At 41.8% G+C, this 21,876-nt stretch overlaps 1 protein-coding gene across 1 annotated transcript in view; it reads right to left on the minus strand.

Annotated features, from left to right (window-relative positions):
- LOC122551910 overlaps positions 1-21,876 on the minus strand; it is a 162,593-nt gene that overhangs the window by 41,517 nt on the left and 99,200 nt on the right. The window contains exons 25-29 of the mRNA XM_043694478.1: positions 21,013-21,114; positions 17,007-17,204; positions 9,768-9,854; positions 6,600-6,731; positions 4,578-4,637 (exon numbers count right to left, since the gene is read on the minus strand). Coding sequence (XP_043550413.1) covers positions 4,578-4,637; positions 6,600-6,731; positions 9,768-9,854; positions 17,007-17,204; positions 21,013-21,114 — 579 coding nt within the window. The remainder of the gene's footprint in view (positions 1-4,577; positions 4,638-6,599; positions 6,732-9,767; positions 9,855-17,006; positions 17,205-21,012; positions 21,115-21,876) is intronic.

Genomic DNA, 21,876 nt, shown 5'->3' on the forward strand with positions numbered 1-21,876 from the left:
AAAACAGGAAGAGAAAATCCGACCAGGCCCCCAAAGCCTCCCAGCAAAAGGGAAAAAGACAGCTGCACAAGGGAGGGACGGCCAGCTCTTCGGATGGGGAAGACGGGTGCACAGAATGTCATCACCACCAGAAGAAGAGACAGAGCGCCGTAGATAAAGAGGAGGGCATTTCCTCCCAACCAGGAAACAACGGACCCCCCCAAGTCCACCCTCCACCCAGTGAGAACCAGGAGGTACCCACTGCCCCACAACCACAGACAACTGAGAGCTGTGATCCTCTGACAGTCCCATTGTCAGACACAGAACTGGACGGTGCGGACCCTTGCCTTTACTCAATGACTCCAGAGTAGGTAAATGACCACAGTGAGAGCCTGGATAGCTACCTCAGCCCAGCGAGGGTTCAGCAGTTTGTGCTCACCATGGGGATGCAGACAGCTTCCCCAGAGACAGGACAGTCAAATGGACAACGGTAACCCCATAACCTGGGATTAAAGAAGGTTCATTTGCTATCGTATAACAGGGCACCCACTCAGTAGGTGGGTTCTGCTGAAGCCACAGCTAAATATTAAGAGACTGGATGGTTAATAAAGGGAACTGTAAATAGGATAACTGTAAATTCGAGTAATTCAATCTGTTCTTTGTAATGTTAAGACATGCAATGTATATATCTATGAACGACATGACAAATTGTACCAGTACCAAAGATTTATTTCTATGAATAAAGTATATTTTGAAATAAAAAAAAGTTTGGCGTGCAGTCTCCATACCCCACACATTACACTGTTACATGTTGTTATATGTTAAAGGCTGTCCATAGCAGGACAGCCTTCTACCCCATGTCCTGTTTCAAGCTTCATCAGAAATTCAGGTCTTTCAATCTAATGCCTCTAATTACAATTGACAATAAAACTGCTGATTAATAATCTGATGCAGTTACTCAAGACACTCTGGTTAAATTAAACAACACCAAAAGAACATGAAAATCAGAAATGATCTGGACGGGGCTATGAATAAACTGCATTCTGCTGTGTATGTACAAAATCACCACACACATGCCTTGACCCATCAACCTCAAACACACATTAGTCACCCTTCCTATTAGTTAATCATTTCACTCTTGAAGGATTGCAGTGAGACTCCAATTTGGGCAGTTGATAATTACCTGAGGAACTGGCAGCTCTGAGGAGATCCCTGCTGCTTCATCTTGGTTTTCATTTCCCTCTGGACTTTCAAGTGTTGCTAAAGTTTGGATCAATGTGTTTATATTCAAACTTTGTTGGCTTGATAAATATTTCTGTGTTTAAATAAAAAGAGGGCATTCGTTTTCTTAGAATTAATAGGATGTGATTACCACTGAGCATTTATTGTGCTTCCTTGATTGCCCTTGAGAGGGCAGTAGTGAGCCACCATCATGAACTGCCACAGGGCGGGGCTGTCAGAATATCCACAGTCCTGTTAAGGAGGGAGATCCAGGTCTTTGAGCCAGCAACAAGGAAGGAATACCAAATTAGTTCCAACTCAGCAAAGTGTGTGGCATTTATTCAGCAATAACCAGGCCTCACTGGAGCCTTGTTCCAATCATGTTCAAAAGGGCTGAATTCCAGAAGTGAAGTGAGAGTTACTGCCCCCTTATTGACAGTGTCTCCAATCTCTTGATTAATGCTTTCCCTTACACTGCTGCTATTGTTTGGGGACCTTAGACAACCCCCCATCAATGTTTCTGTCCTTTGGTACTCCACTCACTCCACAAGAAATTCCGTATTATGATTTCTAAGCCAATATCTTCCCTTACTAACAATGCTACCTCACCTCCTTTCACTATTTATCTATCTTTCCAAAATATTGAATACCCCTGGTGTTCAGATTCCATTTTCTATTCATCTGCAGCCAGATCTCCATAACTGCCAGTATGTCATGGTCATGGAAACACATAGCACTAGTAGCATTGTTCGATACATGCAATATGGTACAACTGTAAACATTGGCAACATTAATCTACATATTGATTCAACAAACCAAAGAAATAATAATACGGTGGAAGAGAATTCCCTGGATAATATATGCATTGATTTATAAATTGATAGATTGAAGATCAGATGATCCTAGCCCATGCATTGTGCAATGAGAATGGATGAATTAACAATAATGTTGTGCAGGGTGCTTTAGGGAAGGTCAAAGATGAAATGATAGGATTGTTAATTGAACTGGAGACGGAAGACATTGACTCTGAATCTAGGCTCCTAAATCTCAATAAAAGGAACAATGAAGGTATGAAATATGAGTTGGCAATGGCAGATTGGGTTGGCAATGGATAGGCTATTGTTTATAATGAAGGAAGTACAAAGATTATTGATACAAAAGGAAAACAGTAAAGGGAACTCAAACATGATGGGGCGGCACAGTGGCTCAGTAGTTAGCACTGTAGCCTCACAGCGTCAGGGACCCAGGTTCAATTCCCATCTCGGGCAACTGTCTGTGTGGAGTTTGCACTTTCTCCCTGTGTCTGCGAGGGTTTCCTCTGGTTGCTCTGGTTTCCTCCCACAGTGCAAAGATGTGTAGGTTAGCTGAATTGGCTAATGCTAAATTGCCCATAGTGTTAGGTGTATTAGTCAGGGGCAAATATAAGGTAGGGGATGGGTCTGGGTGGGTTATTCTTCAGAGGATAGGTTAGATTAGATTAGATTACATTAGATTACATTACAGTGTGGAAACAGGCCCTTCGGCCCAACAAGTCCACACCGACCGCCGAAGCGAAACCCACCCATACCCCTACATTTACCCCTTACCTAACACTACGGGCAATTTAGCATGGCCAATTCACCTGACCCTGCACATCTTTTTTTGGACTGTGGGAGGAAACCGGAGCACCCGGAGGAAACCCACGCAGACACGGGGAGAACGTGCAAACTCCACACAGTCAGTCGCCTGAGGCGGGAATTGAACCCGGGTCTCAGGCGCTGTGAGGCAGCAGTGCTAACCACTGTGCCACCGTGCCGCCCGCTTGTTGGGCTTGTTGGGCTGAAGAGCTTGTTTCCATACTGTAAGGAATCTAATCTAATGATATCAAATAAATTAGGGAGATGGTTAGATCAAAAAGCAGAGGTGTAAGATCAGCAGAAAAAGCAGCAAGCCTGAGGACCAAGTTTGGAATTTAGCTAAAGAGGAAATAAAAATTGACTAAGAGGTGGGAAATAAAGCATGGGAGTAAACTTGCAAGGAACATCAAAACTGACTGTAAATGCTTCTGTAAATACGTGAAGAGAATCAGATTAGTGAAGACAAATTTATGCCCCTTGTACTCAGAATTAGGGAAATTATAATGGTGAACAAAGGGATGGCAGAAGAATTGAACATCTATTTTGATTCTCTCTTCACAAAAGAGGCCACAAATACTTTCTCAGAAATATTAGACAACCAAGTCTCCACTGAACTGGGAGGAATTGAAGGAAATTAACAATAATAACTAAAAGGATATGACAGAAATCAAAAGGGTAAAAGGCTGAGAAATCTGCAGTGCCTGAATCCACATCCCAGTGTATCAAAGGAAGTGACTCTGGGGCAGTTCCTGCAGATTGGAGGGTGGAAAAGTAATCATCAATGATTTAAAGAAGGAAGCAGAGAAAATAAAACATTGAGTTACAGACCAAGTAGCCCAACACCAGAATGGGTAAATTGTAGAAAGTGTAAAAACAGAACAGTTGGTAAATCTTAAAATGATTGGACAAAGTTAGCATGCGTTCGTGAATTGCCTCCAATGAAGTGATATCGTTCTTTAAATATGAGAACCAAAACTATGCTCAGTATTCCAGATGTGGTCTCACCAACACTTTTTACAACTGCAGTAAGACTTGTCTAAACTACTTCTCCAACCCCTTTGAAATAAGGACCATTATTCCATTCGACTTCCTGATTACCCACTGTACTTGTGTGGAAGTTTTCTAAGTTTTGTGCACAAGTAGCAACCCCCCCCCTCCCCCCCCCCCCACCCCGCCAAGTCCCTTTATATTGCAGCTTTCTGCAGTTTTTCTTTCCATTCAAATAACATCTTGTTCTTCTGCGCTCTCTTCTAAAATTAACAATTTCACATTATTCCACACAATATTCCATTAGCCAACATTTTGCCCACTTACTTAACCTATTAATGTCTTTCTGTAAACTCCACGTATCCCTCTTACAGCCTGACTTTCCACCTGCTTTCTGTGGTCTGCAAATTTGGTTGCAATGTATTCACCGCTCCTGCACCATATCTGTTTGCTGCTCCAAGTTTGATCAGAAATCCAGCTCTTTCAATCTGCTGCTTCTAATTATATTTGACAAGAAAACTGCTGATTAATGATCTGAGGCAGTAACTCAAGAACACTCTGATTAAATTAAACAACACCAAAAGAATATAAAACTCTGAAATGACGTTGAGTGGGCTGTGAATAAACTGCATTGTGCTGTGTTTGGACAAAATCACGACACACATGCCCTGACTCATCAAAGCTCAAACAGATATTAGTGACCCTTCCTATTGGTAACTCATTTCAGTGTTGGATTATTGAAGTGAGATTCCAGTTTGGGCAGTTCATAATTACCTGAGGAACTGGCAGCTCTGAGGGGGTGCCTGCTACTTCATCTTGCTTTGATGAATATTTCTGTATTGACAAATAAAAAGAGACAATTTGCTTTCTTAGTGGGATGTGAGCACCATTGAGCATTTATTTCCCATCCCTAAATACACTTGAGCAGGTAGTAGTGAGCCACCATCTCAAACACTTTGCCTGTCCTTTCAAATATTGAATATTCCTGATGTTCAGTTTCCATCCTTGGATAACCTGTAGCCATGTCTCTGTAATTGCAATTCTATCATAACCAAGTATATCGATTAATGCTGATAGCATTGTTAGACACGTGCAATATGTGCAGGACAGTGATCATGAGTAAGATTAATCTACATATGAATTGGAAAAACTGTACTAGCAATAATAACTTGGAGGAGGATTTCCCAGGATGTATATGTGATCTTTTTAATCTGATACATTGAGAAATCACCTTGAGGTTAGATGCTCCTGGACTGTGTTTTGTGAACTGAGAAGGCATTAATTAACAACGTTGCTGTGCAGTGTCTGTTTGAGAGAAACAAACATAAAATGATAGTACTGTTCACCTAGTTGGAGAGTGAAGACATTGAAATAGAAACTAGGCTCCTGAATCTAAAGAAAGGGGTCTATGAGGATATGATGTGTGAGTTGACAATGATGGATGAGGCAACCTTACTAAAAGGGTTGACAGTCGAAAGTCTATGGTTAATACTGAAGCAAAGTTTGTGTGAATTACTAGAAGTATTCCCACTGATTTGGCACAAAAATAAAACAGGAAAGCTGGCTCAATCATGTCCTATAAAATAAATTAGGTAGAGTATTAGATCGAAAGAGGAGACATATAAAATTGGCAGTAAAATCAGCAAGCCTGAGATTGGGAGTAGTATAGCATTTTGAAAAAGAGGACAAAAAAAGTGGACCAAATGTGGGCAAATAACCAATGGGAGTCAACATGTGGGGAACATAAAAATTCACCATAGAAGCTTCTATAAATAGGAGAAGAGAAAAGGATTAGTGAAGACAAATTTAGATCCCTTGCAGTGAGAAATGTGGAAATTGTCAAGGGAGCAAGGAGATGACAGAAGAATTGAACTCTTATTTTTGTTCTGTCTTCACAAGAGGAAACAAATAAATTCCCATAAATGTTTGACAACAAAGGTCTAGACAGTTGAAGAAAATCAGGAATAGTTTAAAAAAAAGTGCTACGTAATTAATGGTCTTAAAAGCTGATAAATCCTCAGTTCCTGATTTACATCCCAGCATATTTAAAGGAATTGACATTGAAAATATTAGATGCATTGATGATCATCTTCTCAAATTCTATAGACCATGGAGCTGTTCCTACAGATTGGAGGGTGACAATTGTGACCCAACTATTTTAAAAAGGAGGGAGAGAGAAACCAGAGAATACAGGCCAGACAGCCAAGCACCAATCGTGAAGAAAATAGTGGTGTCTGTTATAAATGATGTAATAAGAGAATGCTTTTAAAGTTGTGAAGGGATTAGACAAAGTCAGCATACATTTGTGAAAGGAAAATCATGCTTAACATATCTACTGGAGCTTTCTGAGTATGTAACGAGAGGCTAACTTTGTCAATTTAATTTTCACAATCTGCATGAAGATTAAAGTGATTTATGAACAATATTCTGCTGTTTTTTCATGCTCACATTACCTCCCAATTTGATTTTCTTTCCTAAACAACTGCTACCATTGGGGGACTTATAGACTCCTCTCACTCGTGTCCTCTTCCCCTTGTTAAGTTTTATCTCCACCCATTTGGATTCTACACGTTCCGATACAAGATAATTTCTTGCTCTCATGTTTATTCCAAACCAAACATGTGCACTTCCACAATAAAAAGGTAGTTGAATTGAAATGTAAAGACCATGCACAACAAGGAATATTGTGAGGATCATTATCATTGCTTCAACTTTAAACTCTTGCAGATTATTGACCCGTCACTCGGCTGGTCACTCTTCAGTGCCGACCCCGTTTTGGGACAATTCTCTCATTACCTGATAACCCACATCAGGTTTGATGGGTTCTGGAGGCTGTCCTTGTTCTTGTTTGATTTCTCTCACCAAATGAAATGGGAGTGAATTTGTACTCGGTGAAAAAGCCACCGAATGACGTCTTCTTTGCTTTATCTGTTTGGACAAACGGCAAGATAGGATTTTTGTTTCTGCATTCCTACTGTCCCTAACTATCAAGCACACAAAATCAAATTAGACAAGGCAACCCAGTAAGATTGTGATATTATTTATGCCTTGTCAAATAGGTAGTAAAGGCAAAGACTGAACCCAGTGTGATTTTCACAGCTGTCAAGAAATATGCTATTTAACGGGTAAGAAATATGAATATTGCAAATAGAACCTTTTACTCATCCTGATATTGGTTTTCTTGAGAACAATGTATGGAGGGCTCTCAAATTAATAAAACGAACTCCCTGCTGATTGTGGACAGTTAATTGGTAGCCTTCCTTCTCATAAGATTTGTGCTTTGACTTTCAACTATCTGTTAGGAATTATGGGTGGCACGGTGGCTCAGTGGTTCACAGTGCCTCACAGCACCAGGGACTCAGGTTCAATTACAGCCTCAGGTGACCGTCTATGTAGAGTTTGCATATTCTCCCAGTGTCTGTGTGGGTCTCCTCTGGGTGCTCTGGCATCCTCCCACAGTCCAAAGATGTGCAGTTTAGGTGAATTGGCCAAAGTACATTGCCCACAGTGTTCAGGGATGTGTAGGTTAGGTGCATTAGTCAGGGGAAATGCAGAGTAATGGGGAGTGGATCTGGATGGGTTACTCTTCAGAAGGTCGGTATGGACATTTTTCGTCCAAATGGCCTGTTTCCACACTGTAAGGATTCTATGAAATAAAAGCTAATTATTGCGAATGCTGAAAATCTAAAACAAACAGAGAGGATTCTGGGAAGCTTTGAGTTAACATCTGACGTTAACTATTTTAAGTATTGCCTGGTGAGGCAAGTGCAGTATACTAATGGCTACCATACATACATGTCTCAGCAGAGGGAGCCACAACAGTGAATAAATTGCTCTATATGTTAACAGCATATACAGTTCTGATTTTGAGTGTGTCTCGCTGAATCTTACTGTTTCTTCCCTAGAATTTCATAATGGCAATGAAATACATGAAACATCACATTTAGAATAAACATTTGGAAGGTGTTTGTTTACTTTATGTGGACAGCATTTTAAGTTACATGGTTAGGAAACACTGAGACCTGGTATTAGACACAACAATAAGCCACTCTAGCATGTGATTCGCAGGAGGAAGGCCTGTACAGTTTACACACAATAACCATCACAAAAGTTTTTCCTTGAAAACAACAAAACCCCAAATTCTTGTACATGCCATTCCTGTGGGTTGCTGGCCAGTTGAGACTATATATATCTAGTCTACCATACCTTGATGTCCACTCAGAGGACTGAATCTTACTCAAACATAAATAGCGGAGAGACTCAGCAGGTCTGGCAGCATCTGAGAAAGCGGATTTAACGTCTCAAGCCAAGTGACCTTCGGTTCTGAAGGTTCACGTCACCGTATAGGTCAGCATTGCCCCTGCACAACAGAGGGGGAAGTGCATAACAGTGTCACGAGCTACGGTAGCAGTGGGTAATCTTTATTGCAGTGACTGTAGCAAGGTCAGCCAGGTGGACTCTCATGGAATATGAGCTCCCTGGTTGAGGCTGGTAATCCGGCTCTTGTAAGACACCAAGCCCCTCAAATGCACCAGTACATGAGGATTGGTCAACTGGATGTTGTGAGCTGCCAGGCTAATGGGCATATGGCTCTAGCCCATGGTTATGTTGATCACAACCCCTTCCTGTTGATAAACCCCATGGTGACTGAGATATAGCCCTCTCAGTGTGGCGTGTATACAGTTGATGGCACCCTTCACCTGTGAGGTACCAAGCTATGTTCCTGAGTCCATGAGCCTGGGCTACAATACTGACCTCGTCAATGAAATGAACCACTGTGGTCTTGTGGATGACATTTGTCACTGACTCATTGCATTTGTGGGTGCACAACTGAGAGATCCGACAGAGATCACCCACTGTTCCTTGGAAGGAGTCAATTGCATTGAAAATCTGTGTGTCATTGACCTTAACATCCACTGGGATGTTGCCTCCCATCTCTGCAGCCTTCAGATCCCGTGCCAGTATTTGTCACATGTCTGCCACTGTATTGATAATGCACTTTGCTTATCCTCAGGAAGTGGAGTAAGGGCTGGAAAACTCTGGTCCATCTTGCACCCTATACATCTTGCAGGGCACTGCAGCAGTGAACTCTCCTCAAGCTAGGGTCAAACCTTAATGATCCTCTCAAGATTTCTAAACTACATGTAGGACCTGGATAGAAGTTAGCATTGAGTTCACAAGTGTGCACTCTGGTCATCATCACTGATAACTAATAGCAGATTAACAATCATGGAAAAGGTTTCAAATAACACATAATGTGCAATCAGGCAAGTTAAATAAGTTATCTCAGAGTGAAAGAACCCTTAGGAAACAGTCATCATGACATAGTAGAATTGAGCTAGGAGGAGGTGAGGACTGCAGATGCTGGAGATCAGAGTTGACAGTGTGGTGCTGGAAAAGCACAGCAGGTCGGGCAGCATCCGAGGAGCAGATGAATCGACGTTTTGGGCATAAGCTCTTCATCAGGAATGTGGCTTATGTGGGCCTGGTGTCTTACAAGAGCCGGATTACCAGCCTCAACCAGGAAGCTCATATTCCATGAGGGTCCACCTGGCTGACGGATGCTGCCTGACCGGCTGTGTTTTTCCAGCACTACACTCTCAACTCTGCTATTTAACCCTGTTTGATCATATTATGATTGCACCTTCTTTGGCTTTCTAGGTTCTGCAAGAAGTCTGGCTCAGAGGCACAGAATTTACCCATTCCATCACAAGATCTCCTAATGAATAAATTAATCTTCACCACAACAAAGAAAAGAAATCTACCTGGGTAAATACATTATCCATTGCCTGTTTCCTCACAAGTAACTGGACACTTGTGCTGACCCCTCAACACTTAATTCTCAAAGATGACCGACTTGTTCCCACAGATCACTCTCTCCTTGACTGCCTTCATGAGGAGTGGCTGCCAGTTTTAGCTGCTCTCTAATGACCTGGAAAGCTGAGAGCACCGAAGAAGACTTACTTCAATTTTCTCTTGTTGTACCACGATAGATTGTAATGAAACGTTAATGCTTGACCAATCGAGAGAGTATTGCCTTGTTAAAGGTGACTGCATGGAAATACAGAAGCACAACATTAGCAAATGCTACATACATTTTTCTAATACTCTGGACCACCAACAAAGAGGTCCCAAGACATACTTATGCTTTGCATATTCAGAAGCAAAAGTAACTCTGTCTCATGTGATTTTCCCAATTGCCAGTGTGAGTGATTTGCTTTTTATTGGGAATGGAACATTAACAGTGAATACACCAAACTTTTATATATCCGTTCATTCAATGATTAGTGAGAGGAGGTACAACCTTATAATTGACAATAGACTTTCCAAAAATCTGGGAGTTTTATGTTGTGTTCTGAAGTCAGTCAATTGACTCAGGACGTTTCTAACTCCTTCCTTCTGGTTGTGTAAAGTTTAAAAGTATCTTGGATTCCAACTTTTTTTTCAGAAATATCGAAGTCCGCAAACTACAGTGCAGTATGTTCAGCTTTGAAACCATCTAACTGTGAATACCACCAATAAACTCCACATGGGAAGTTAAACGTGATTGAGGTTGAATGGTTGTCATTGCTGGGAGATGGCTCAAACATACAAAAAAAGAAAAATGACTTATTATTAAATATGCGAGGTAAAGTATATCCTCAAGTTGTTGAGGGCTGGTTTTCCTGACAATATTTAACTTCTCAAAAAGCCTCTGTGATGTCCAAAATGGGCTATTGGAGTTGTACTATTAGTTAGCCTCTCCAGTAACGGAGTTTGCAATTTTGTTAAGGGAAGCATACACTAAGAATTGTTGTATTAGAGCATAGATTCCAGACTGACTATCTTCATGGGGGCATCATAGATACCCACAATCAGGTGCCCTCCTTGAAGTTTGCCAGTGAAGAGCAGTTTAGGTAGAACTGGCCGCCTGCCTCATCTGTGATACTCACACGGCCTGAGACAACGACAAGAGGCTTACACAGCGTGTGCTTGGGCCCCTCCGTTACCCATTTCGGTGGCCGGTACTGGGGGATGGGGGGCGGGGGTGGGGGGGGAATGTGTGGGTGAGTTTGAGGTTATCAGGTGCCCAGGTCTCTCATCTGCCATCTCCATTCATCATTGACCACAGTCAGACTGAGACATCTTGAATACAGCAAACTTGACCAAACAGAAAAGAAGAAAATCCCCAGAATCAAACCAAACCCAGGATACAAATCAACTCAGTGTGTTGTGAACTCAGAAAACCATGACACAAGTGCACTGAGCTTTTAACACAGATAGGATTACTGCCGTCTTCCTGCCAAGTACTGTCTTCATGGTGGACCACATCAGGTTGTGCCCCCATTTTAGTATCGATCAGTAATTACTCATAGGATTTCAATGATGGGGATGCGTGACCTATTTTGCCTGTCTCCACGTCAGTCTCCGAACTTGAACGTGACGATCTTGAAGGCACTTTTGATGCCAGGGTGGAGGTCACGTTTGAATCTTGCTAAATAGAAAGATTTAATTATTTTCAGCAATGCTCCATTTGTGTTTCTCTTTCTTGACAATGCCTCCACCACTGAAAGAGGTGGATCTTTGAGATTGAGGTTACATTAATAGATCACAGAATAGCAAGCAATGGTAAATACTGAGTGATTATCATGTGTGCCATGTAAGTATTTCATTAGTTACCCACTAATGAATATTCACTGTGAATACATGAGCCTTTTGTAAATTAGTTCATTAGATTTCCTGTGAGAATTAAGTGGAGGTTTATCTCGTAGATAGCGATCTGATTACTAATGATGGACAACTGATACCATCAATGTTTATCCAGTGTGAATAAATCGGATTTTGCCGAGATAGAAAAAAATCCAAAATCATACCGAGCGCACAAAAAAATTGCATTAACATCTGAACATGCAAAAAAGAAGCAGCAAGGAAATAACTCCTCGAGGCTGTTCCAGCATTTAATAAGATCATAGCTAATCTGATTGTAAAAGCACACATTCCGGCTTACCACTGACCTTTCAAGCCCTTTGCTTACAAGAATCAATCCACTTCTGCCATCATGAGTTTCGCTTCCAGCAGTGTTTCAGAAAGAGAGTTCCTGAGGCTCATGACTCTCAGAGAAACAAAATGCATCTCATTCTGTTTTGAATGGACAATCCTGTATGTTGAAGCAATGAGCCCTTTTTGCTTCATTCTCCCACCAGAGGAAATACCATTTCCCTTAGGAAATCTGACAAGCCCCTTAGGATCTTCGATATTACAGTCAGGCTGCCTCTTGTTCTTCCAATCAGCAGCTAGAAGCCTAAAATGTGTAACCTGCTGTTTGCAGATATGAGGCTGATAAACCCTTCTAATAAGCTTCCATCCTTTCGTGATTATGGCAAACACTACTGTATATAGCAGTCCATATGTGGTTTCAGCAGTGCCCTGTATGACAGGAGCATATCCTCTCTACATTTGTGTTTCATTAATTTTGCAACAAACAAAAACATTTTCTTAGCTTTCCTAATTACTTGCTGTACCTGCATATCACCTTTTGTGATTCATACACTAAGACACCCAGATCCCTCTGTATCTCAGAGCTCTGCAAGCTCTCAGCATTTAGACAACATGTTTTATTTAATTTTCCCAGCAAAAATGGGTAATTTCGCATTATACTCCACTTACCAGATCTTTCCCTACTTACTTAATCTGTTTATATTTTTTGCAGCCTCCTTACAGCCTCCTTCATCAATTATTTTCCTACGTATCTTTCGACATCAGCAAATTTGGCAACCATCCTTTCCATCTATCTATCTATGTCATTTATATGAATTATAAACAGTTCAGATTCCAGCATTGATCCCTGTGACACAATACTCTTTACAACATGCCAAACTGAAAATTACCCGTTTGCACTTCTTCTCTATTTTTTGTCCATTCTTTTATCCAATCTTTTATCCATTCCAATATGTATTCTACATATCATGAGCTTTCCTTTTCCTTAACCATTGGCATGGCACTCAAATGCCTTGTGGAAACCTAAGCACAGTATAATACATTCATCGATTCCCCTTTACCTACAGCATAGTTACTCTCTCAAGTTAAGTATGATATCTCATTCACAAAATCATGTTGATTCTGCCTGATTATCTTGAGTTTTGAATGTAGGTTTGCTCGCTGAGCTAGAAGGTTCATTTTTAGACTTATCATCACCATACTAGGTAACATCTTCAGTGAGCCTCCTCACTTCCCTTTTTGTGGCTAGTTGATGTTCATGACTGCCAGACTACTCAGAACTCTTGGCATCATGGTAGCCCACAATCCAAGCAACATGCTAAAACGACATCTTGAACTTGAAAGACCTTATACAGAAGCAAGCAAAACTAATGTCATTTACAAAATGCCTTGCAAGAACTGTAACAAACACTACATTGGACAAACAATCAGAAAGCTAGCCACCAGGTTACATGAACATCAACTAGCCACAAAAAAAATGACCCACTCTCACTAGTATCCTTACATACGGATGAGGATGGACACCACTTTGACTGGGACAACACATCCATCCTAGGACAAGTCTATCAGAGACATGCATGAGAATTCCTAGCAGCATGGCTTTCCAACCAGAACTCTATCAACAAACACATTGACTTGGATCCCATTTACCACCCCCTGAGAAAAAGAACAGAAAATGACATCATCATAGGAAATGAAATCACCACAGGAAATGACATCACCACCCCAAGGAAACTCAAACATATAAATAGAAAGCGGGCTACACCACCAATGCTTCACCTGGAGGCTTACTGAAGATGTCATCAAGTATGGTGATGAAACATCTGAAAATGAACCTTCTAGCTCAGCGAACAAACCTACATCCAGAACCTCAACCTGGGCTACAAATCTTCTCAAAACTCACTATTTTACTTTTTATCATATGCTTGCTATCAATTTGTTATGCATAGCATCAAACATTTTCTCTATAACAGATAGGAACATGGGAGGGGATATTATCGCAATTACAGAGACATGGCTCAGGGATGGACAAGACTGGCAGCTTAATGTTCAAGGACACAAATGCTATAGGAAGGATAGAAAGGGAAGGAAGAGAGGAGGGGAGTGGTGTTTTTATTAAAGGATAGCATTACGGCTGTACTTAGGGAGGGACATTCCTGGGAATACATCCAGGGGAGTTATTTGGGTGGAACTGAGAAATAAGAAAGGAAAGATCACCTTATTGGCATTGTATGTGGACCCTCCAATAATCAGCAGGAAATTGAGAAACAATTTTGTAAGGAGATCTCAAATATCTGTAAGAACAATAGGGTGGTTCTGGTAGGGGATTTGAACTTTCTAAACATAGACTGGGACTGCCATTGTATTAAGGGTTTAGATGTAGAGGAATTTGTTAAGTGTGTTCAAGAAAATTTTCTGATTCAGTATGTGGATGTACCTAGTAGAGAAGATGTAAAACGTGACCTACTCTTGGGAAACAAGGCAGGGCAGGTGACTGAGGTGTCAGTGGGAGAGCACTTTGGGGCCAGTGACCATAATTCTATTGAATTTAAAATAGTGATGGAAAAGGATAGACCAGATCTAAAAGTTGAAATTCTAAATTGGAGGAAGGCCAATTTTGACAGTATGAGGCAAGATCTTTCAAAAGTAGATTGGGGATGGATGTTCACAGATAAAAGGATGGCTGGAAAATGGGAAGCCATCAAAAATGAGATGAGATTCTAGAGACAGTATGTTCATGTTAGGGTGAAATGCAATGCTGGTGGGTGTAGAGAATGTTGGATGACTAGAGAAATTGAGGTTTTGGTTAAGAAAACAACTCAAGCATATATCATGTATTTGGAAAGGCAAGGACTGACTAGGGATAGTAGCATAACTTTATGCATGGGAAATCATGTCTCATGAACTTGGTTGAGTTTGTTGAAGAAGTAATGAAGATGGTTGATGAGGGCAGAGAGGTGGATGTGATCTGTATGGACTTCAGTAAGGTGTTCAACAAAGTTCCTCAAGGTAGACTGGTTATCAAGGTTAGATCTCATGGAATACAGAGAGAACTAGCCATTTGGATATAGAACTGCCTCAAAGGTAGAAATCAGAGGGTAGTGGTGGTGGGTTGCCTTTCAGATTGGAGGCCTATCACCAGTGGAGTACCACAAGAGTCGGTGCTGGGTATGTTGTTTTTCGTACATAAGTGATTTGGATATTAACATCAGAGGTATAGTAAGTTTGCACATGACACCAAAATTGGAGGTGCAGTGGACAGCAAAGATGGTTACCTCAGAGTACAACAGGATCTTGATCAGATGGGCCAATGGACCGAGGAGTGGTAGATGGAGTTTAATTTAGATAAATGTGAGGTGCTGCATCTTGGAAAGGCAAATCAGAGCAGGACTTATACACTTAATGGTAAGGTCCTGGGGAGTGTTGGTAAACAAAGAGATCTTGGAGTGCAGGTTCATAGCTCCTTGAAACTGGAGTCACAGGTAGATAGGATAGTGAAGAAGGCGTTTGGTATGCTTTCCTTTATTGGTCAGAGTATTGAGTATAGGAGTTGGGAGGTCATTTTGCAGCTGTACAGGACATTGGTTAGGCCATTTTTGGAATATAGTCTGTAATTTGGGTCTCCTCCCTATTGGAAGAATGTTGTGAAACTTGAAAGGGTTCAGAAAAGATTTACAACGATGTTGCCAGGGTTTGAGGATTTGCGCTATAGAGAAGGGCTGAATAGGCTGGTGCTGTTTTCCCTGGAGCGTCGGAGGCTGAGGGGTGACTTAATAGAGGTTTATAAAGTCACGGGGGGCATGGATAGGGTAAATATACCAGGTCTTTTCCCTGAGGTGGGGGAGTCCAGAACTAGTGGGCATAGGTTTAGGCTGAGACAGGAAAACTTTAAAAGGGACTGAGGAGCAACTTTTTCATGCAGAGGATGGTGTGTGTATGGAATGAGCTGTCAGAGGAAGTGGTGGAGGAAGCTACAATTCCAACTTTTAAAAGGCGTCTGGATGGGTATATGAATAGGGAGGGTTTAGAGGGATGTGGGTCAAGTCCTGACAAATGGGACTAGATTAGGTTGGAATATGTAGTCGGCATGGATGAGTTGGACCAAAGGGTCTATTTCCGCGCTGTACATCTCTTAACTCTATGACCAGATATTAAGGTGGCTTGTCGATTCCTGGTTTCTGTCTCCCTCTCTTTTTGAATGAAATAATTACATTTGCTGAATATTTCCTGAATCATGGGAGTTTGAAAAATTAAACTCAAAATATCAACTAGCTCACTAGCTACTTCTTTTGTAACCCTAAGATGAAATCTATCAAGACCCAGCACTTGTTAGCTCGCAGCTCCAATATTTCTGGCAATCATAATATTCCTGGATTCCTCCTTTCTTTCCATTTCCGGCTTTATAGATCATTCTCAGATTTACTTGTATCCTCTGTCAATAAGCCTAATGGAAATACCTGTTCCATTCATCTGCCATCTCCTTATTTTCCATTCCCAGTTAACCAGACTTACTTTCCATAGAATTCATACTCAGTTTGTTTCATTTTCTTAAAAGAAATTATAGAAACTCTTATTTTTTGTTATGTTATTTCTGGCTAGCTTTCTTTTGTATCGTAATTTTGCCCTCCTTATTAACATTTTTTGTCATTCTTTGCAGACTTTTTAAATATTCAGTCCATTCCTTGGTATTTTTCTTACTGTTTGGAAAATATTTATTCAGTGTATCCTGATATATCCCCTTATATGTCTGCCACTCCATTTGTTTTGTCCTGTCTTTTCACCAAATTTGTCAAATCACTTTAGCCAGTTCTGCTTTCATGCCTTCCCAATTGCCTTTACGTGAATATTTAATAAGTCTCTGATTCATTCCTTCTTCTTTCAAATGGGACTTAAAACTAAATCATATTATGGTCGCTGCTAATTTCAGGATGCCTTCACTACTGAGATCGGTAATTAATCCCATCTCATTGCACGATGCCACGTCTAGAGTGGCCTTATCTCTGGTCAGCTTCAGAAAATGCTGTTCTAACAAACTATCCTGAAAGAGTCCCATGATCTATTTGTCGATGCTACCTTTGCCCACCTGATTTTTCCAGTCTATATGTAGATTAAAATCTTCCACCTTTATCTCCATGCTTTTCTTACCATGTGGTACTTTGAGCTGCAGATACACAAAGCCAGTACACTTTTGTCATGAACTTTTAATTTTTAATACAAATCACTTACCACGCCCAGCTGTTCACTCTCTCCTTCACTTGTTTCCCCAGATATGGGCTGTTGTGACTGATCCAAATCACTGCAGTACGAAATGGAAGTTTCCAACTCTTGATCAGTCTGCTCCTCACTCTTTGAATTCACTTTTCTTTCCTCATTAGATTCCACTCGATTCACATCTGTTTTGAAATTCAATGTTGCTAACACTTTCTGTATTCAGAAGCAGAAAGATTTCAGCAATGATCAGGCAGAAGTGGCTTTTCTTCAGGAGGTGTTCATACTGTTTGGGACTGGGGCTATTCTGCTTGACATTTTTAATGTCAGTCCTAGAGATCAAGAAACTAAGATCTAATCCAAAATTAGCAAGAAGCATTGGACCAAAGTAATAAGTGGAGAAGAGGTCATAAGTAAAGAGTCCAAGAAGTTTACAAATTAAAATTCTGATGAATATGGTCATCTCTGGGGAAATTAAACAGCTTGGTTTCATTGTAGGTTAGAGGCAATTGTTGGGGCACAATTTTACTTCAAAGGGCAAAAGGATTTCTGGAGAAATTCCGACAAAAAGGAAGATGCAAATTTGTTATCACAAATTCTATATCATGATTAAGTAGCATGAATAATATTGACTGCCTTGTGATTATTGGAGATCAGTCACCTCAGATCCAGAATGTCTCTGCAGGAGCTCCTCAGCGTAGTGTCTTAGGCCCAACCATCTTCAGCTGCTTTATCAATGACCTTCCCACATACCCACGGCCACAGCAACCTTCCATCCATCAGAAGGTCAGAAGGCGGGATGTTCACTGATGACTGTGCAATGTTCAGCATCATTCATGATCCCTCCAATGCTTCTTGCTAAATGCCCAAATGCAGCAGGACCTGGACATTATCAGGTGTGGGTTGGGAAGTGGCAAGTGACAACTATGTCATGCAATGACCACCGCCAATAAGGTAGAATCTAACCTTCCTCCCATGACATTACTGTTACTCAATCCCTAAATACAATATATTGGTAACCATTGTCCAGAAACTGAACTGAATTAGCCATCTAACACAGTGACAGAGGGTCCAAGAACAGGTTAGAGGCTTGGAATCCTGCAGCAACCAAAGGGTATGGGGAAAAACAGGAACAGGTTACTGGGTTGATCAAAGAATAGCGGTGGAGGTTTTGAAGGGTTAAATGGCTAACTCCTGGCCCTAATTTCTATGCTTCTATGTAACTCACCATCCGCCACTCCAAAGCCTATCTACCATCTACAAAGTACAATCAGGAATGTGATGGGATACTCCCCACTTGCCGAGATAAATGCAGCTCCAACAACATGCAGGAAGCTTGACATCACCCAGGACAAAGCAGCTTGCTTGATTGGCACCACAACCATGGTAGAGGGTAGCAGCATTGTATACCGTTTAAAATATGCACTTCAGAAAGTTCTTTAGACAGGAACTTCCATTCCCATGACCACCCTAACATTGAGGAAAAAAAGGCAATAAATAGAAGGGAACACTGTAACCTGCAAGTTCCCCTCTAACCTGCACCACATCCCAACTTGGAAGCAATGTCACTGATCAAAACGCTAGAACTACTGGCATTGTGGGTCTATCTATAGCACATGGGTTACAGTGGTTCAAGAAGACAGCTCACCAACACCTTCTCAAGGGCAACTAAGGATGGGCAAAATGTGCTGCATCAGCCAGTGACATCCATATCCCATGAATTACAGCAAGCATATTTCATCTGCACTTCATGCCCAGTTTACCAGTTTCCAGACTTGATTATTCACTGCCTTCCTGTCAGTCATCCTTTCCCTGGTTAAGATCACAAGCTACTTGATTTAGTTTATTGAGGATATGCTGACATCATTGGCAAGTATTTCAAAAGTGGAGTGGAGTGCTGCACTCATAGTTGAAGGTCAACCCCATTCCTGCCGGTCTGGAGTCACATGGAGGTCACACAGAATCAGTGTTAGAACCACAGTCTGTTATTTGCATAAATTACTTGAACTCCAGATTGACAGCAAAATTTCAAAATTGGCAAATGGCAAAGGGAGGGCGGCTAAGTATGTGAAGCAGGAGGGAACTGGAGGGTTGTGCTGATGAGAGTTTAATGGGGAAAAGCAGAGGGAGATTTGAGTGGGGCATAACCATAGGTCCAGATGGGACGTGCTGAATGACTTGTTTCTGTGTTGCGTAGCCAAGTGTGACAAATTGAGGGGAAGTTATTTAGGAAGAAAATTTGTGGCAATGGCAAGAATAGATGAGTAGACATGTAGAGTAAGTGTGAAAATGTGAGACGTCAATTTGAATTTGCATGAATCTCGCAACCAGTTAACACTGTATCTCAAGTGATTCTGCAAACTCAGCAAGAATATTACTACTTAACATGAGTAAACAAAGAAGCACCGACATTGAATTGTGATGTGCTGGGACTGCAGTCAGTGGGAGTTTGTGGAAAGTAAGGCTGTTCCAGATTGTCGAAATATTGTTGCCTTAACTCACTCCAGGTCAGAGTGACTGATAATGGAATGTGAGCTGGAGGGGTGTAGACACATGGGCGAGTGCAGTGGGATATCTGGAGCTGTTGCTGCAGTCACACTTCTGAGGAAAGCACAGGTTCAGGAAGCAGGGTGAATGTCAGTCAGTCAGGATAACAGGAAGAGCAACAACACATAGGCACTGGTCCTGGACCATGGGCACAACGTACATGAGGAATAAAGATGAAGACTGCAGAGAGGACAGTCAGACTGCTAACAATGGTGCTGACTAGCAGGGGGCAGTGCAGAGCTGTACAGAGGTGGAGACATTAGAGGAAAACAGAAATAGTTGTCCTGTTATCTAGACTTCCATAATGAATGATACAAATGGCATCCTCTGCAGTTGAGACTGAGTGCAGAGGGATTTGTGACTTCCCTGTGCAAAGTTAAAGGATAACTCAGAGCTATTGCAGGGAAACCTGAAAAGGGAGTGAGAATTTTCAGATGTCATGGTCTATGTCAGGACCAATGATGCAGGAAATAAAAGTGGGCGGCACGGTGGCACAGTGGTTAGCACAGTGGTTCAATTCCCACCTCAGACTGTGTGGAGTTTGCACATTCTCCCTGTGTCTGCGTGGGTTTCCTCCGGGTGCTCCGGTTTCCTCCCACAGTCCAAAGATGTGCAGGCCAGGTGAATTGGCCATGCTAAATTGCCCGTAGTGTTAGGTAAGGGGTAAATGTAGGAGTATGGGTGGGGTGCGCTTTGGCGGGGCGGTGTGGACTTGTTGGGCCGAAGGGCCTGTTTCCACACTGTAAGTAATCTAATCTAAAAGGGAAGACTCCCTGCTGAGGGCAGATCAGAAGTGAAGAGCTAAATTAAAACAGGAACTCAGGATGACCTTCCTGAGTCACCTGCTAATTGGCAATGATTGAGACAGGTCAGGAGGGAGGTGCTGAGACTGAAAGATGCTGTGGGTTTCCACTTCATGGGACACTGAGGCTTGAACTGGGCCACGAAGGAGCTGTACTGCTGTATCTCAGAGGAAAGGAGAAATAACACTGTGGCTAAATCTTCAAGCTGGTAAGAAGCGAGAGGAATTCTGCTGGAAATATCAAAATCCTCAAGTTAAAATAAGTAAGAAATGGCTGTGAAGTCAGACCACCGTGAGGAATCAGGGTGTCATGACTCATCAGAGGACAGATCTGGCTGGAGGACATAAACGTAGAGTGACGTTTACAATCACAAGCCTTTCCCTCTCACCCACAATCTGTACCCAGTGGAAGGAAAGCTGCCTCCTTCAGGCCTTTAACCCCTTGTGCCATGTTTCCCTGGGTGCTGGAGAAGATGGGATTGGGCTGAAGGAGGATCTCTCCCCCTGTCCATGGACAAAGCACATTGCGTATAAATAAATTCCTTGGCCCAGTGAAAGTACAAATGACTACACATCATCGCTAGCGCCCAACCCTCAATACACATCACCGACACCTTCCTCTCCTTCTTTCTCTCATTGTTACTGGTGTGGAGTGCACCTCAGTCCCATAATTACCTTATAAGATTTCAGTGACATGAGGAATTCATCGTCTGCATCACTTAATGAACCTGCCTGTAAAACGTTAGACTGCGGCAAATACAAGCTCTGTTTATATTCCTGCATTGAAAAGGAAATAGATCACAGTTACTGTTTGCACCGCTGCACGTATTTTCTATGACCTCTTGCTGCCTTATAAACTCCTAAGGAGGTAGGATCGGGGAGTGGGGGTGAGATTTAATTAAAGGCATAACAGATAGGGATACTGGGAAACTAATTTGAGCTAAAGACTGAGAAGTCCCCTGGTGCTGATGAACTTGCATTTATTGGTCTTACAAGAAGTGGCTGCTGAGATAGTGGATGCACTAGTTATAATATACCAAGCTTACTGGAAAGGTCCAGAAAATAGCAAATGTAGTGCTGTTTTAGGAAAGGAGGGGGTAGAAAGCTGAAAACTAAGGCAGGTAGGTTAACAAACAAAAAAGAACTGCTGGAGAAATTCATCAGGTCTGGCAGCACCCGTGGAGAAAGAAATTGAGTCAACATTTTGGATCCAGTAACCCTTCTTCAGAAAATGAAATGTATTCCTTTCTACGGAGACCATCAAGATGATGGGACTGGCCTCCCAAGTTTGTGTATGAGGGAGAGAGTGAGGGGAAGAGGGATTGGCAGAGGGAGGAGGTAAGGGGCGAGGGGATATGCGAGAAAGAGAATTAGTTGAGGGATTGAGTGAGGAAGATTCAGATAGACAGAGAGATAGCGAAGCAGTGAGTGAGAGAGAGGACGGGTGAGGAGGTGAGGGAGTGCAGATCTAAGGATGAGAAGGTAAGGAATTGAGGTGGTGAAGCAATGAGGAAGTGAGAAAGAAAGGTAATAGGAGAG

Source organism: Chiloscyllium plagiosum, chromosome 7, assembly GCF_004010195.1.
Source record: "Chiloscyllium plagiosum isolate BGI_BamShark_2017 chromosome 7, ASM401019v2, whole genome shotgun sequence".
In the NCBI taxonomy this organism is placed as follows: Eukaryota; Metazoa; Chordata; class Chondrichthyes; order Orectolobiformes; family Hemiscylliidae; genus Chiloscyllium; species Chiloscyllium plagiosum.